Below are 17453 nucleotides of genomic sequence, written 5' to 3' on the forward strand. Positions count from 1 at the left end.
ATGACAACCAGAGATTGCACATATTTGTCTCCAGATTCTGTATAAAGGATACACAGGGATTGCCACAATTCGTATTTATTGAAAATAAGGTTTTGGTTGTAGGCCTAATCAGTGAAATCTGCCAATGGAACAAGTGAAACTTTGCTTAATGTTTGGAAGAAGATGCATTTATCTAAAGACAAATCACTTGTCCTATATCTCACTGAAATGTTGCTTGTTGGTTGAGTGTCTACATTACGTGTAAAAAGATGTGTTTTGTGGTGAGTGGCAGGCCATTCATGGACTAAACCTATGAAAAAAATAAAAAATACTCCCAAACTGTTTCGTTTTTTTGTGGACAACTTTACACCACTTGTGCCACCACTTTACATTACAATCAAATGAACATAATCTAGCGTTTTCTGAACTGGAGAACGGAATTTGATGCGAAATACAATGCAAATGTCGTATAATTTGTGAGGAACTTACATTTGTACGGCGCATTTTCTATTTCGGACAATAAAAACAGCTGCACATGTGAATCGAGCCTGCATCGGTGCAGACTCGCTACCGAGGGTGTTATAAGCCACTTCCACTCGGCGCGAATTGGTTTCGGATGGCACTTAATATGGCGCGGCCTCCGCGTGAACGCGCAAACCGAGGGGGAGTGCATAGGGCGAGGGAAGAGGGGCTGGATTCGGAAAGGGCCAGTCTATCTTCTGCAGACTTAGCCCAAGGGAATTACCCACAGTTCATAGCGTCGTGACGTGAAACACGGGGTTACCTGAAGAACAGCCAATAAACAAGCACGGACAGATCAACCAACCATAACGTTCACGTTACAGAACAAAATATGTTTTCATGTTTTCAGCTGGACTTGCTTATCAGCACAAGTAGCCTTATAATTAATTTGGTTTCATTATTTTTAAGTATGGGTTATTAACCCCATGGGTTTGTATAATGTGATTTGTTTAAAAATATGTAGGCTATGGTTATAATTTACATCGATTTCTGTTGCTCTAAATCATATGATTGCCCAGTTAAAAGCAGTATGACATTAATCACCCATTTCGGTGCAGTGTTCTTTGAATTGAGATTTCCAACATGAATATGGAAAGAGTTGTGAGGTGCAGGAATGTGTATACATAATATATTATCATTCTTAAGTTAATACTTTTGGATTCATCACAAACAAGAATCACAGGCAGTAATGTAGGATCGATGCGATCCTACTAACAAATACTGGGTTGGGTTGATATTTGATCGCAGATGCGATCGCATATGACCACAAAATGAAATGATTTCAAGTTGAACAAATGTTTTGAGGGTAACACAGAGAGTTCTGATAATGTAAAGGGGATTTGACTCAGCCAAAATTAATTTACACGAAGGCCTACAAGAAAAACATGTACAATTTACAAATTGATTTAAAAAAAGCCCCACGCCCACAATAGTAAGAAATATGTTTTCACGTCAACGTAATGTGATGTCACAAGTGCTGTCCCATTCCTTGTTATACCAATTCGAGCCCTTGCAGCCTCTCACACTCGATCACTTCACCAGGTGACGTCAATAAGTCTGTGAGGGCTCAGGGCTTGAGGGTTTAGGGGGGACATTGGGATTGGGCCTATATAGGGAATAGGGAGTGAGGGAACGAGGGAGCGATTCCGAACACAGCCGATAGGGAGTGAGGGAACGAGGGAGCGATTCCGAACACAGCCGTAGTGTTCATATCTATGGCGTTTTCCGTCTCGTTTGGTCCTAGCGAAGTGCCATAGGTTGTGGAGCCGTACATCATAATCGACTGTCGCAGTATTTCGTCTAGCTCAGAGGTCACAACAATATTCCAACCAGGTAAAACGTTTATTCGTATAAAAGAGCTTGTATAAAAGAGCTTATACAATTGCGATGTATTTTATTTTACGTCTCTTCAGGATGCAAAAGTATTTCAATTAATTTAGTCACATCCACCCATGTTAAATGTTGACTTGAAACAGTCAGTTCGATCGACCAGCTAGCACGAATCTAACGTTAGGCTAGTTATTGTTGGACGCCCGATCGCTATTTTTGTTGAACAAGAACACGTCTGCGTCTAAATGTTTGCATTATAAGCATCCTCTCTGCTTGTGTTTTTTTCTGTGAACACGTAGCTACTAGCTAGCAGTAGAATACCTTGACCTGATAGGTAGTCTGAGTTCATGTGTCATTAGCCAGCCCGTCGGTGTTAGCGTAGGGAAATCTCAGCTCTTACGTTACGTTATAATTAGATGTATTCGTCAACTAATAATGTGTCTGTATCTAGCATGGGAGGTGACCATGGCCATGGTAAGATGAACATGCCAGATTGGCGACAGTGGAAAGTGGAAGGAACACCTCTGGAGTTCACACAACAGAGACTAGCCTCCAGGGGCCTCAAGGACCCATGGGCCCGGTGAGTGTACATAGTTGTGTGTGACGGAGAGAGCGCAGGTGTGTGTATCTGGACTGTGTGTGTGTTATATATTCTATTCTCTCTCTGCAGCAATGAGGCTTGGAGGTACTCGGGGAAGTTTGCTCGTGCAGTGACTTTGTCGGACGTGATGCTTAGGGGGTTCAAATACGGCTTTGCCGCCTTCGCTGTGGCTCTGGCTGTCGAGTACGCCCTCTTCCCCCCGAAGAAGAGTGACCACTGACCCTAGAACCCTGACCGACCATACCACACCGCCCAAAGCCACCTGATACCGTATTATAACTAAAGTTATTGTGTATTTTCTGTATTATAATAATAATAATAAACATTGAGTTAATCGATATGTTGCATGATTTCAGTGTCAGTATTCTTCTTACTGCCATCTGCTTAGACAAGCTGTGGTCCCATTTATTTGACACTGACCAGACCATAACACTCTCAGCATCTTTATTCCGAACATACACAAAATCTTTATTCACTTCGTTTATGGCTGTAATTACAGATCAGTTTACATATACAACCCCCCCCCCCCCCCCCCCCCAAGGTCAGTCCTGTTTCCTCTTCCTGGTGAACCTCCGCATGCACAGCGCTGAGCATCTCACCATCACCACGACAACAGCCAGTGCCAGGAGAAGCAGGAGGCTGATTACATCGAGGCTGTGGTACTGGAACCAGCTGAGGTCCTGGGCAGCGGCACGGAGATGTCCCGCCCCCTTGTGTCGCATCACAAACTCCGTCCAGTAGACGGAAAGGTTGAGAGGGTCGACCGGGCGATCCTTATGGAGAGCGGAGAGCTTAACCACGTTGTCCTTATACCTGCACACAAACACACATGAATACACAGACATGGTATGTTAGATTTCATCGGTTTGAAATGCCACTGAAACTGCCGTGAAACGTCTCACCTGGTAATGTTGATGACATCATCCAGTGCCTGCAGCAGTGTGGCCACAGTGATGTGGTTGATGTCCAAGACCACGCCCACCCCCCTGGTAGCTAGTCGATGAACGTTGTCTGCCTGGTCGCCCTGCAGTGGCAGCATCACCATGGGAACACCATGACACACACCCTCGTAGAGACCGTGACTCCCACCATGGGTCAGGAAAGCCCGCACACCAGGGTGGGCTACACACACACCCACAGCATTAGTTTATGAACCTGGCATGCCTGAGCTGAGCTATCGACGTAGTGGGCTGCTGTGCATAACATTGCACCTACCCAGTAGGTCATTCTGCGGAAGCCACTTCATCATCATCACATTTTTGGGGATGTTGTCAGGAACTGGCCCAGTGTTCCGCCACAGTACCTATCTTACCACAACAAGGTAACAGTCACAAGGGAGTAGATGCATACACTAGTTTATCAACCTCTGCAGAGAGGGAAGTTTTACAAGCATGACAATAAAGTTGTCAGTGAAAAATCTCCCAGGAAAGTAGTGATCAGACAGTAAAACGGTTTTGTACTGTGAGTGGATACTCCTTAATGATCCCTTTCTCGGTGTAACTATTATTTAAGTCGCATCACTGAGCAATTTGAAGAGTTGGGGTAGACTGCTCTCATCCCTCACAGGACGATGTGATCACTTAATCGACCGTCAAAAACAAATCTTTTGCTGTGTCTGCTATGTTTGGTCAATGTTAGTAGTCGACTTCCCAGCCATCCTGAAGCATCTAGTCTGCTACCATTGTTAGTACCATCGCAAAAACGTTGGCACACATGATATAAATCATAGAGCAAGTTAAGCCACACCTACAGCAAGAACGCACACAAACTCAGATCTGTTTTAAGGAGGGGGGAGTTAGTTTTTATGTGTGTAGAAATGTATTTACATACCTTCTGTGGAATCTGTTGGAATGCTGTGAGGAAGACAGCGGTTAGCTCCTCTGGCAGAGCAGAGACCAGGGAGCCCAGGGTGAAGACTATGAAACCATGCTGCCCTGTGGACACCCAGGACTCCAGATCCTCCACAGGCATACACACACACTTGTTAAGATCTTTTGATTTGCCATTTGTCTGGTGCACATCAACAAATGGAATACAAATCTGATATGGAACTGTAACATGCATGGTCATTTACACACACACACACACACACACACACACACACACACAGAGAGGTGAAGTCTTACCTCGGGTAAGGGGTTCATCAAGTTGCAATTCATCCCGCCCACTAGGACCATATTTGGCATGAGGGGGTGAGGGAACTCCAGTGTGAAGTCATACCTGCATTTACAGAATACTTGCATTATTGTGTGTGTATGCATGTGTGTGTGTGTGTGTGTGTGTGTGTGTGTGCATGGATGCCATACCTCATCAGCCAGATAGCAGTGTCTGCCAGTACGTCAGCCACACTCACATCCTCTCCCAGGAACTGACTGGCTATCTGGTCGAAACGCCAGTATAACAGTCGGCATAGCAACGGCTCCAGAATGGCTACCTAGGACCAGTCAGGCAGACCTCGTTCAGCCCGATCACACCCAGAACAGACAGGGCTTGTGTGTGTCGTGCGCACTTAGCTATATGTCAGTACGTCCTCACCACAACATTGATGACTCTCTCTTTGAAGGACATGGAGTCTGTGTATCTCGTGAAGAAGCGAGGTACGTAGGAGGGAGGCGAGGGGCAGGCAGCAGACTTGAGGTCTAGTCCACAGGGTATCCCTCTCAGCAGACTCACTGATGGGACGCCTGGGAATGGACGGTTAAGAGTAGAAGGCTAAGGAGATTTGAACACACACACACACACACACACACACACAAGCATAACACACATACAACACACTCACCTAAGTGCCGGGCTATCAGAGAGCCTGTGGGAATCAAAGGGGCTGTCAACACTGCATCAAAACCCTGCGGAGACATTCTTTTTTAGGGCGGGAATGAGAGAGAGGTTGTAGAGCATGAGATGTCCCTCTCTCTCTCTCTCTCTCTCTCCCTCCCTCTCTCTCTCTCTGTCTGTGTGTGTGTGTGTGTACGTGTTGTATGTGTACGTGTTGTATGTGGCTGTGTGTGTGTGTGTGTCTCTCTCTCTCTAGAGCGGGAATGAGAGAGAGGTAAAAGAGACCAGGTGGGTTCATAGTCTCTCGCTCACACACTCTCACACACACTGACCTGCTGTGATAGATGGGAGATGAGTGTGGTGTTGAACAGCAGGCTCTCGGCGGTGGTGAAAACGAAGCCGGTAAGATTCTGAACAGATGAAATGCGGAAGGCTATCCGCTCCATCAGGGGTTTCGTGGGTTGGCGCAGAGCCTCTGTGTGCGTCTCCAACAGCTTATCGATGTCCGCCTTCCCATATGGGACAGGGTACGACACCACAGCGAAGTGTTCGCCGGGACCCATACGCATGCTGACTTCGGGTATGACCACGGTCACCTGGTGTCCACGGCGACCCATCTCCTCGGCCACGGCTTTCATATCCGCCCAGTGACTCCCGTCCATCGGCACCACCAGCAGACGACCAGAGAACCCAGTCGGACCGGCTATCCCAGTGACAACACTCTCACTGCCTCCAGTTAGCCTTGCAGTATCTCCAGCTACACCAGTATTATCACCACTACCTGGTAGTTTAATCACACCCGAATCGCCGTTGTCACTGGTGACACCACTTGCACCTTCAGATTCGGGAGAACTAGCTTCCTCTGTTTGGACAGTAACTCCATTGTCATCGGCTTCACCGGTTTTACTGGTAGGACCCATCTCCACTGTAGGCACCTTCTTTCCAGTAGGCCCAGTTTCTCTGGCCCCGGTCATCCGCAGGGCCAGGATCAGCACTAGACACACACACACTACCGAGGCACCCATAGTGGCAGCAGCTATAGTTAGTCACAGACCACTGTAATAGACCTGACTGGATTGGAAGTCACTTGCCTGGAGAAACAGGGGGAAATGTAAGTCAGTTCTGCCATGAAAAATCACCCACTCTCTCTTTCTGTCACGACTCAGACACCGCCCGCTTCGTCTGACACACCTGACGACGAGCAGCCTGGCACGTCCCAGGTCACACAGCGGGAGCTGCGCTTCCACCCGCCAGCACCGCGAGTCAGGAGCGCCCCTGCTGCACAGCTGTCCGGCATATTAACAATCAACCCATCGCAGCCAGAATAAGAAGCCGGGCAACCCAACAGCCATTGCTAGATCGTTGACCAACCAACCAACCTAGTGGGTACACGTCTCTAGCTCTCTACCTCGTCTGTTTGTTTAACCTTGCCTTACCCTTTTTCCTTCGTCCTAGTTTGACCTCCCCACCACTGCCTGAACCAACGCCTGTCCCTGCCAAGCCCTCGCCTGTCTGAGTAGGGGAGAGCCGGGTCAAAAGTCGCATTTTTTGGTTTGATTCCATTTACTCCGAAATTAATAGAGATAGAGATTCCACATTTTATGACACAACTTGCACATGTCCTTCACTATTATCAACTGTAATGTTCGTGCCAGGATATAAGAGTTTAACCTAAATAGGGCGAGAACGGACCGAGCGCAATTCGACTTTTGTCCCTGCCGAGCGAAAAGTCGCACTGCTGCAAAGTGTGTCCTATCTGCTTTTTGGGGCATGTAATTCTCTTTACTTTCAAATAATGTATCATTAGACATCATAATATAGCCTTCAACGATCTCCTGAGCTGCTGGTCTCAGGGCCAAAGAGACCGCGCGTCGTTTTCCTCACCCGACTCTGGCATGCTGTCAATGAAAGAAAATGCATTGTAAATAAACATGGTTTTAGGCTATTGTGTTTATCATACCTGCAAACTAGTCGCCTTTCGGCTACAATCGCCGTTTTTTTTTGTCAATTGGGTCATTCACATTAATCGTGCAGATCAAGGGAGTTTTTTTCCAAAAAAGGGGGGGGTCCAATAAGAATAAACCTTATTGGATAATACTAAGTACAAACTTGGATGCTACAAGCTACTAATGTTATAGAGTAGTGGGTCAATTCAATTCAGAACGTTAAATAGTGACTAACCAGACGAGGGTATAAATACAGATCCTGTTGGATGTAACCTTGCTTGATCTCCAGTAGAATAACGTCATGTCAACAGCGTCCAACATCCATTACAATTGCTTGAGTTTTCTCCCAGGATCTCCTCATACAGCGTTTTTTCATACAGCCCAAATATCTCCAAAGCTGCTGCTGCTAATCACTTGTTAACGAAATCTCTGATCAGCTGAGGTTTGGATATTTTTGCGGTTTAAAATTAGGATAGAGGGCACTACTAGTTGCCCCTCAAGCAGAAACGAAACTTATGTCCGGTAGCTTTCTTTCAAGGAATTCCAAAATAAAAGTCACGGAAAACAATTACACAACATAACACTACTTTTTTTTTACTCACTTGGCATTGGTCCGAATGGTCATTGTGGTCATTGATTTGCTAGTCCAAAGTAAGTCTCAAGTCATTGTCCTCAAGTCCCAAGTCAAGTGCCAAGTCAAGACAGGCAAGTCCCGAGTCAAGTCACAAGTCCTAAACTTGTCCTTTCGAGTCCATTTAAAGAGATGATCCAGGTTATAATTATAGCCGCTAAGCACATGTAGTCATGTCTACTGTTTACGATAATGAGCCAGCCTCGGTTTCGAAAAGCTGGATCCTTCTCGACAATTCGCCTGCCGTGTCTAAATGGCATACTTTTTATTTGGGTTTGGGTAGGGCTGTCCCCTGGAAGTCGACGAGTCGAATCGTCAGTCCGAGACCCTTAAGTCGAGGTGAGATTCTTGAAGTCGAGCAGTTTTCAGTCGAGATCACTTTAGTCAAAATTGACCCATTTATTAGCATGCAATAATATATACAGCATATTATTTTTTTACGCATATGAATTTTGGCGGTGTGATCTGTTCGGGGGTTAGGGTGCCGGGCCGGAAGAGGGAACGACATCTAGCCCCCTGCCTCTATGACGATCAGAGTGGGCCACGATCGGGAAGACGCTCGGAGGTAACTCAGCCCACTAAGACCGTCAAAGAGCGCCACAGGAGGACTGCTGTACATTATAGTCCCCGGCCTCCACGGGCCAGCGCTTCGTGGAGTCCGAAGGAGATACAGCCTAGTGTCTCTGCCTCCATGGTGACCGGAGGGACCGCTGGATGGCCCTTCGGAGATGTTTCTGCCCACGATCACCACGGAGCGCCACAGAGACTAAGCTAGTGTAATTCCCCGACGCATAGTGGAATACCAGAAGAAAGCAGCAATACCCCCGGAACAGAGAGTAACGACGACAACAGAAACGACAGAGACAGAACACAGGCGGAGCAGGGAAGGAGGTGGGGCGAGCGCGCAGATGCGAGCGATCAGCAGTAATGGCAGAGCGGACGCGAGAGCAGAGAACGCGGAAGCAGCGAGCGCGCAGATACAAGCGATCAGCAGTAATGGCAAGAGCGAACAATGACATGCTTAAATACATGCGCTCTAGCGAGCTGGACCAATGCTATGACAGCTGACAGTCAGCTGGTGGGTTGCGTCATACGGGGTGTGACTGATTAGCCTCTGCCGATTAGCCCGGCGTTGACATGGGCTAAGACCACTCACCTGCCTTGTGATTTATAAAGTCCTGACAGGCAAATCATTCATTTTAGACCTAGGATATTACTATTACTGTAGCTGTCTGTTGTGCAGTAAAAGGAGACTTCAAGGAGTAGTAAAGGGAAAATTCATGTTTAGCCCTGTTTTAAGGTTACTTATGATCATATACAATGGTTCAGATCAAAACGTTGACAAAACTAGCACTTTTGAGAAAGTCTGAAAATTGCACTACCGCCGTTAGGTCATACGTTTAGGTGGGTGGGCACCTTGAAAAATCACTCAAAAACATGTTAAACTCTCGATTTCAAAGACAAGAAGCTCACCGAGGGGGTAATTGGTGTCCGTTGGTGTTCTGACATCAAATTCGCCGTAAAGTATGAATCCTGTAGGGTTTTATTGATCATTTTATGAAATCCATTGACTTGTATTGAAGCGACCGTTGTAGATGTGTAGATCAATCCGCAGAGGGGATTCAGGAAGCGGAACTACTTACGGTAGCTATTGTTTATGTTGCTAGGCTACCTAGTTTGCGGAAGAAATCGGTATTGGAATTGATCAAGGGCGAGTGTGAAATAGCAGCCACAAACTCAGCAGGTTATCCGAGATGCGGTAGCAGCGGCCAAAGCTCCTGCTAGCGGGGAGTGAAGCTTTTCAACTCGCCTGTCACTGGCTCCCTGGAGGAATTTAGCCTGGCTGCAATAACGTTATCGCAAACGGAATGAATACTATCTACTAGCAAACAAAACATGTTCAGCTATAATTAACCTGTTAAAACTAAGATGCCTGGATAAAAAAAATGACTCCAATGGTTAAAAGCAAGCCGATTTTCATTGCTAAATCAAAGCGGGGAGAGCCGGGAACGTGCGTCTACATTTCGTAAACTTGTTCGTGGACCCGCGTAGGCCAGAAAAGCACAACTGCGCAAGTACAAAAGTCACCGGAAAGCCAGAAAAGCACAACTGCGCAAGTACAAAAGTCACCGGAAATAGTCAAATGACTACAAATTTGCCAAGATGGCGCGGTTCAATCTTAATACATCCATGGGTTCAATAGGGCTTCATTTGTGATAGCGGTCAGTGAATGGAGTGGCTGTATCCAGTTCTATAAATACATCCATGACTATAACACACGGCCTCTCGTGGTTTATTGCTTAATTTTAACACGGCTTCCAGCCAATCAGAATCAAGATCCAGAACTAACCTTTGTATAATAATGTAATATAAACTTCCAGAAATGACAGTTTTGCGGCAATCATATTCCAAAATTAGGAAACATTCGGACATTCCCAAACCATAAATAGTAATAAATATATAAATAAATAATAGAGCGCAGAAAAACGAAAAATGCCACTGAAGGTATAAATATGTAGCCTACCCTTTTTGAACGAGAAAGACTTGTTACTGTAATAAAGGCTGGCTATTCCATACAGACTCTCAAAAATCAATGTGCTCCTGCATCAAAAGTTCTAACATGCAAAAAATACATCTACATGACTACTAGTCATCAGCACGTGGACTGAATGTGTGCAGACAGTAGCCTACCCTACCAAACGAATAATGTAATATTGAGGCCTGGGGGGAACCTGAATTTTGCCGTCTTTGCGTAGCCTACATTGAAATCGAATCCTGACGGCGCCACTGTATACCACGTTGCAGCAAGGTACGACTACAACTACTTCCTATCCACGTTGCCACAACGGCAACACAACGTGCGAAATATACATCGAAATCACGGAAATCACAACGTTTTGTTGTTTGCACATTACACGTTGGACACGCACGTTGCAGCAACTTGTGTGCAGATACCGCGTTTGCGTTGCATGCACGTTTAACTTGATGTTGAGTGGACCATACAAACGTCTAAATTGCACGTTGCTGCAACATTGCTGTAACTGGATTGTGTTAGTATAGGGATAGCATCAAAAACTATCTGGCTATCAAAGGACAGCAAAGAAACACAAATTTAGGCTACAATAGACACTAAATATGAAATGTCGCCTACGGGTCGATGCGCGTTACCCAGTTGGCCCCCAGGGAGTTCGTGCGCTACGGCCCCCACATCAACAGAGCTCCAAAATGTAGCCTACAGTTAGTATTACGCTAAGTGCTACACATATAGCCTAAAGATGAAATTTAATAGGAAAATGATATGGCACCAAAGATAGCCTAGTATTGTGTCACAAAAAATATTAATTTAATCCAGTTAACCAGATACTGTCAAGATTAAAAGTGTATATTTAGTGTTTTTGTCAAACTGAAAATAACACAGAATCTAATAAAACTGAATAAAATAAACAAAAGTCGTGTCAGGGGTCAAATTTAAACCTTTAGAAAACGAATCAATGGTCGAATATGATTTTCTTGTAGCCTATGCTTATGTCGTTTAATCAGAATCTGGGTTTATTTAGCCAGGTAGGTTTTCACACATACGCCTCTATGGAATTTGCTTTGGACTGTAAAATAGACAGTAAATAGACAACAGTATAGAGCAGCTAGACAACAAAATAGACTGAGCCGTTATAAATTACATACAGCCCTACATAGGATAAACTATTTGTATTTTCAGAAACAGTATAGGCCCTAGAGCAACAAAATAGACTGAGCCGTTATAAATTACATACAGCCCTAGGATGAACTATTTGTATTTTCAGAAATCGCCCAAACCTGCCTATAGATTATGTCATCTGGGGTGTAGGCCTACTGTTCGATTAGACTTCCCCCTTTATGAACTGGAAATACCCGTGCATTCTATCGCAGAAGAAGACTGCTACTTTGGAAAGTAGGCTTTAGACGGATGCCTAATATACTAGCCCTACGACTGATTGAATATGGTATCAGAAACCATCACGCACAAAATTGCTGATGTGCTCGAAGGTATGGGAAATAACCGTTTCAAGAAGTTTGTAAAGAACGTGTGCGACCGTAGACAGGACCCCCGTGTTCGACTGGGAGAGGTGGAAGATAAAGACAAAATGGATGTAGCAGCCGTCCTTGTGTCAACATACACCGAAAAAGGGGCACTCGAAGTGGTGATGGAGATCATGAAGCTGATCGGTTGCAACGACGAAGCACGGGAGCTTGGTGAATTTATTAAACGTAAGTTTAGAGCATTAGAGCTTTAGAGACATAATAAAGTAAACAAATCGCACGTCAATCAGAATTGCCATTCAGTATCAACCCCCCCCCCCCCGCTCAAAACGAAACTGAAAGTGTTCTCACCGCGTGAGATTAAAACTTTCTTGTAAACAGGGAATGTTTTGTGTGTGCGCGTGCGTGTGTGCGTGCATCCTCACAAAACTACCAGACTTTTTTCTAACACAACCAGGCATATTTTAATTAGAATCGGAGGGGGGTGTAGCATGGCATGGGCCAACTGAAGTTATACATTTTACTTCTCTCTATATATAAAATGGACCCGAGCCCTATTCGGATGGGACTAGTACCTGGGGACCTCACGTGATTTGTAATTATTACAGAGGTCGTCTATGTTCTTATAATCTGGTGCGAATCTGCCATGTCCGTGAGTTGTAAAGTAATTATTCCACCGCAAATTACCTACCATATTTCGCCAAACACAGAGGTAATCTGATAATATGAATCCCATGCGAATGGACACCCTGTGATTAGCTGTTTTTCTGTTTTCCAAAGTATTAGTTCCCCCCCCCCCCCATTCGTTCATAGCCGTGCGCCCAGGATAGGCTACAGCAATAAGGTGTTCAGCTAAGAATGGATCAAACTTTACCAATAGCTCTAGGATGCCCAGGAAATGTCCATTAGGCCTCAGACTCTGTCTCCTGGGAAGGAGTAATCTTCTCCAGTTTCCAAAGTATGCAAAAGCAGGCACCGCTCCTAAAAGTAGCAAACGTAGGGCAATTATAACCTCAACTCGGGACATTATCAATATAACTACGGTATAACGCCACCGGGTAAACCTGACATGGGCTGACATTGTTAACATAGTCTACAGTAATCGCTAGTAAGTCAACAACTTTTCTAACCCTTCACAGGACTGGTTCTCTAATCCCGCATTGAATAACCTTTACACACATACGCACACCAACACACATACACATACACACACACGCGCGCACACACACACACACACACACACACACACACACACACACACACACACACACACACACACACACACTCTCATACACTCACTCACTCACTCAAACCGGCAAGGGGAGTCAGAGGATAGTTGATGACAATCAACACAACAGATGACAATTCTGTGTTGAATAAATGTAAAATTACTTTCTCTTCCATCTCTTCTAACTCAGGCAAACAGTTGAACCGAAATGACTACAGTGATGCGAAGACTCGGAAGAAAGCCTCAAGTGCAACTATATTCAGGTCGCTAAAGAAGGCGTGGCGTTCGGTGCGGCGTTGGGTGCGGAGTTTTTCGTGTGTGTGTCTGTTTCCTCTATTTTGTTATATGCACATGGATGTGAGGGATGAATGAGTGTGAGGTGAATATATCGGTGAGTGAGGTTTGAGAAATCATCGACCTCCGAGGACATCGACCTCTGTTAAATTATTGTTCTGTTAAATATCCCTGTGAATCTATGTTAAATATCCCTGTGTATCTGTTAAATATCCCTGTGTATCTATGTTAAATATCCCTGTGTTTCTATGTTAAATATCCCTGTGTATCTATGTTAAATATCCCTGTGTATCTATGTTAAATATCCCTGTGTATCTATGTTAAATATCCCTGTGTATCTATGTTAAATATCCCTGTGTATCTATGTTAAATATCCCTGTGTATCTATGTTAAATATCCCTGTGTATCTATGTTAAATATCCCTGTGTATCTATGTTAGCTGTCCCATATCTTCCCATCCTAGAAGTCAGCAGATGAAAATATTATCAGGCCTTTTTCTCTTTGAATTTTTCCAAAGTCTTTCTCTATCATGGAGAGAGATCACATGATCAGGATAGCGAAGCCAGGGTAATGGATATGTGCTATTTAAATGCAAACCAGGCCAGGTCCAGCCTGGCTTATGTGTGTGGCTGGCTTGTTTCTGTTCAGGACTGGTAGGACGGAAGCTAGTCATGCCACTGAAATAGCTGTGAATTGAAATGACATCAAATAATGTCTGATAAATTAAGATGGTCTTGTCACCTGGACACATCAGTCCCAATGCTTCCAATTCTAACCCAGCACAATAAGAGCGGGATAGCCAGTCTGGATCGACTGTCTTCTTCTACCGGCGAATCTGCGCTCTCCGCTTTGTTTAGCCTATCACTGCTGCCGCCCATGTCGGGGATGATGCATTACATCTTAAAGTCTCTCAACACCATTTAAGATGTAATGCATCATCCCCGACATGGACGGCAGCAGTGAGTAGGCTAAACAAAGCGGAGAGCGCCGATTCGCCGGTAGAAGAAGACAGTCGATGCGCTGTGGATATAAAACATTTAAGTGTACAAATTTGCCTTTTATTTGAAAGGTGGGGGACTACAAACTGTAGCGACTTAGGAGAAAAGGCTTACATCTTTCCAACAATGTGTTTACTTTGGTGAGTAACGAAACGGTTTTGTCTGTAGACTCGGACGACCGGGCCGATGAAGCGCTTTCATAGGCAAATTGCATTGAGAGTAACAGGGCGTTATCTGTATAGATATCGCCCTGGACCAGGTCTATAATAGCCTATACTTGAAGTCTACAAAAAACACAATATAAAAGTGTACTAGTAGGAAATCCTATTTGAAGCTGGAAAGTAGTGGGAACTGTCTCTGTCCCTAAACTCCTATACACTCTTGAAACCTTCTATCAATGTTTTATTGTTGTTCTGTATGTATGAATCCTGGACGATGTTTTTATTGTGCTGCCCCCTTGGGCAGGTCACTCTTGAAATAGATTTCCTTTAATCTATTTTTTATTTTTTTTATTTGGTTAAACAGAGGTTTCATAAATAAAATAGTCCAAGAGGATTACAATAGCCTATGATTATTCTTATGCTTTATTTGCTATTGCAGGATGACATTCAATAGTGCATAAAGTGGTCTGTCAAGGGCACCAATAACAATTGAATTGTTTAATATGTGTATAGCTGTAGAAGCTTCTACAGACCAAGCTACTAGCCCATTTCATGTGTTCTCACCTTGTGACAATTGAAATGTTTTCCTTAGTCTAGTAACAGTGCTTTTCAAACGCCACCAGGGGTCGCAAATTCAGCTTTACCCAATACTGATTTTAAGGCTGAGTGGCCTATACATATATGATTGACCTAGGTTATGTACATAACTGAATGTGAATATTCTGTGACATTGTGACAAGATCATAAAACCTTATTTCTAGTTTGGCAAATATGAAATGCTTTTTATACAAAACACACATCTGTTACACTTGAATTAATTAGTAATGAAACAAACTGGATGGATGGATGAAGATGGATGGATGGAAACAAACTGATTGATTATATATATTTTATATACATCAACAAAATGGAAAGAAACACCTTCACTAATGTTGGTAATTGATTGTAATTCATCTTTTTCTGGACAAGTATTTGTTCAAGTACACATAAAAAAAGAAAAAATCTGCCTTTTCCCTAATACATGTCATGACCACCTCATCGCGACGGATTCTCTCCACTAGCACGTCCTCCTGGGCACAGACCACGGAGTCGCACCACTCAAGTCCAGTAATCAGGACTTGACCCTGTACCTGCGTGTTGCTTTTGAAGCATCAGCTCACCATCACACATATGTAGGTATTTGCAGTCAATGTAACTCCTCACATTCGGGCATTTGAACTCCACCAGGCCGAAAGGTGGGAGATCAAGTGGATCATACACCAACCCATCTGGAGAAGAGCCCAGCCATTGGGCATCTGGATGAATGACAAGTCCACAGGGGGAGTAGTTCACATTCTTCCTCCCGCTGTAGTCACGGGCTGCCTTGCTCTCCATCTGCAACCCCCTCTTCATGTCAGCCGTCTGTGCAGTTCCACGGATGGTCCTCTCTGCCAGGTTCTCAGCTGAGGTGAACCGAGATGAGGGGAGACATGGTTTGCGGAGCGCTTGCCAGTCCGAGCCAGCACTCTGCTCCCTTGAGTCCTCTTCAATTCTTTGAGCAGTTCCTAAGTCAACCTCCAGGGACTCCCATATGCAGCTGTTCTTCCTTGGTGAGCACAAAAGAACAAGTTGTTTGGCTGAGCCTGTATTCCTTTAAAGGAAGATCTGGGTATTCCGGTGTCTCACTGTGACTGATGATGTAGCGTGAGGACGGTAGAGGCTGCTGGTAGGACAGGACGCTCCCTTCTTGAACTTTTCCAAACAGTGAATTAACTAATGGCTTGTCAGCAGACATGCCCATCGTTGTCACCAGTGGCTTGGAGAGGAGGTCAAAGTCCTTGTACACTTCCGCTACCTGGAGCACAGACAGGTCAGGCTTCTGTAAAACATCCAGTATGATTTGAGTACAAACATTCTGTTGACAATGCCAACAAAGCACTGTAACACTGTAACAATTTCAGTATACATTAATTATTGTAAATACACAAACTAAGCTACTAAAATTAGCTCATCGACTCACCTGACTCCCCCATCTACCCGGCGGCTCTGAGTTGGCTCTGAGGGGGGGGCAGTGAAGTACACCAGGCTCTCCTCCCCTTTTCTCTTCTCACAGCTTAACTTCAATGTGACAATGTTCACCAACATTCACCAATGCTCACCGATATAGACTCTATTGGAGAACCATGTCTCTGTCCCACTAAAGGTGATACAGTATGGTCCTGAGGGTGCTGCTGCTGCTCCTCCCACCTTCAGCGTATCGGGTGGCCAAGACGACAGTGCATCCAAGTTCGGATGAGGCCAAAAGGCCTTCACCGATGTGCAGCCTGTAAGTAAATTGATCATGTCCTGAGCTAGTGAGAGACAGCAGTGGAGCATGAAATAAGAAGCTAATGCAAAGGGTTATATTTTGTGTGCATTTGAGCGTGTGCATGCTGTTCATATCTTCTGATGTTTGTTCAACATCTTAATTCTCTCTAATTTACAGGTTGGGACCAGCATGGCAGGCTACTTGCACCAGTCTGTCTGTCTGTTTGTGTGTGTCTATTTATTGATGTTTGTCCAATTTATGTAGGCCTAATTCAGAATATGATATGAATAAATTTTCTATATTTTTCCAACAAGTTGTCATCACTGATACATGTCATCATCGTCATCTTGGATAGGAGCCTATGTACCCTGATGTAGCACACTCCGGTATGGTAGGTGGCGCTATGCGCCTTACGTTGGTTCGCGACTTCGCGATCCGCCATTAAACAGAAGTAGAAGAAGAAGAGATCTGGCAGACATCTACCGTTTGGTTCTATTAATACATCCATGGGCTTCCTGGACTGGCAAGTTGTGAAGTTGACAGTGATGAAGTTTTCCAAAAGGATAAGCTATGGACGTTTTGAAGAGCAGTAATATTAGCCATAACATAGCTCCATATTGCTATTCGTTTATTGCTGTATTCGTGTTAGTGCTGTATTCGTATTAGTGCTAATCATATAGCTTTA

The 17453-nt window shown here is 44.7% G+C and overlaps 2 protein-coding genes across 2 annotated transcripts; one reads left to right on the forward strand and one right to left on the reverse strand.

The window, feature by feature from the left end:
* Positions 1-1732: 1732 nt before the first annotated feature.
* On the forward strand, positions 1733-2769 carry ndufb3 (NADH:ubiquinone oxidoreductase subunit B3). The gene is made up of 3 exons (XM_084458445.1): positions 1733-1833; positions 2282-2410; positions 2501-2769. Exons 2-3 carry the CDS (start codon positions 2283-2285, stop codon positions 2649-2651), a joined length of 279 nt encoding a protein of 92 aa, XP_084314571.1. The 5' UTR covers positions 1733-1833; position 2282; the 3' UTR covers positions 2652-2769.
* Positions 2770-2973: 204 nt separating this feature from the next.
* On the reverse strand, positions 2974-7632 carry LOC311325491 (UDP-glucuronosyltransferase 1A1-like; the record flags this gene model as incomplete). The annotated part of the gene is made up of 10 exons (XM_084458205.1): positions 7426-7632; positions 5539-7104; positions 5214-5277; positions 4967-5115; positions 4738-4865; positions 4558-4651; positions 4262-4390; positions 3647-3734; positions 3334-3553; positions 2974-3244 (listed from the first exon to the last, which is right to left on the reverse strand). The coding sequence occupies exons 2-10, from the start codon at positions 6229-6231 to the stop codon at positions 2974-2976; spliced, it is 1836 nt and encodes a 611-aa protein (XP_084314331.1). The 5' UTR covers positions 6232-7104; positions 7426-7632.
* Between the last annotated feature and the right edge of the window lie 9821 nt (positions 7633-17453).

The sequence above is a fragment of the Borostomias antarcticus genome (assembly GCF_949987555.1).
Source record: "Borostomias antarcticus genome assembly, chromosome: 24".
NCBI lineage: Eukaryota > Metazoa > Chordata > Actinopteri > Stomiiformes > Stomiidae > Borostomias > Borostomias antarcticus.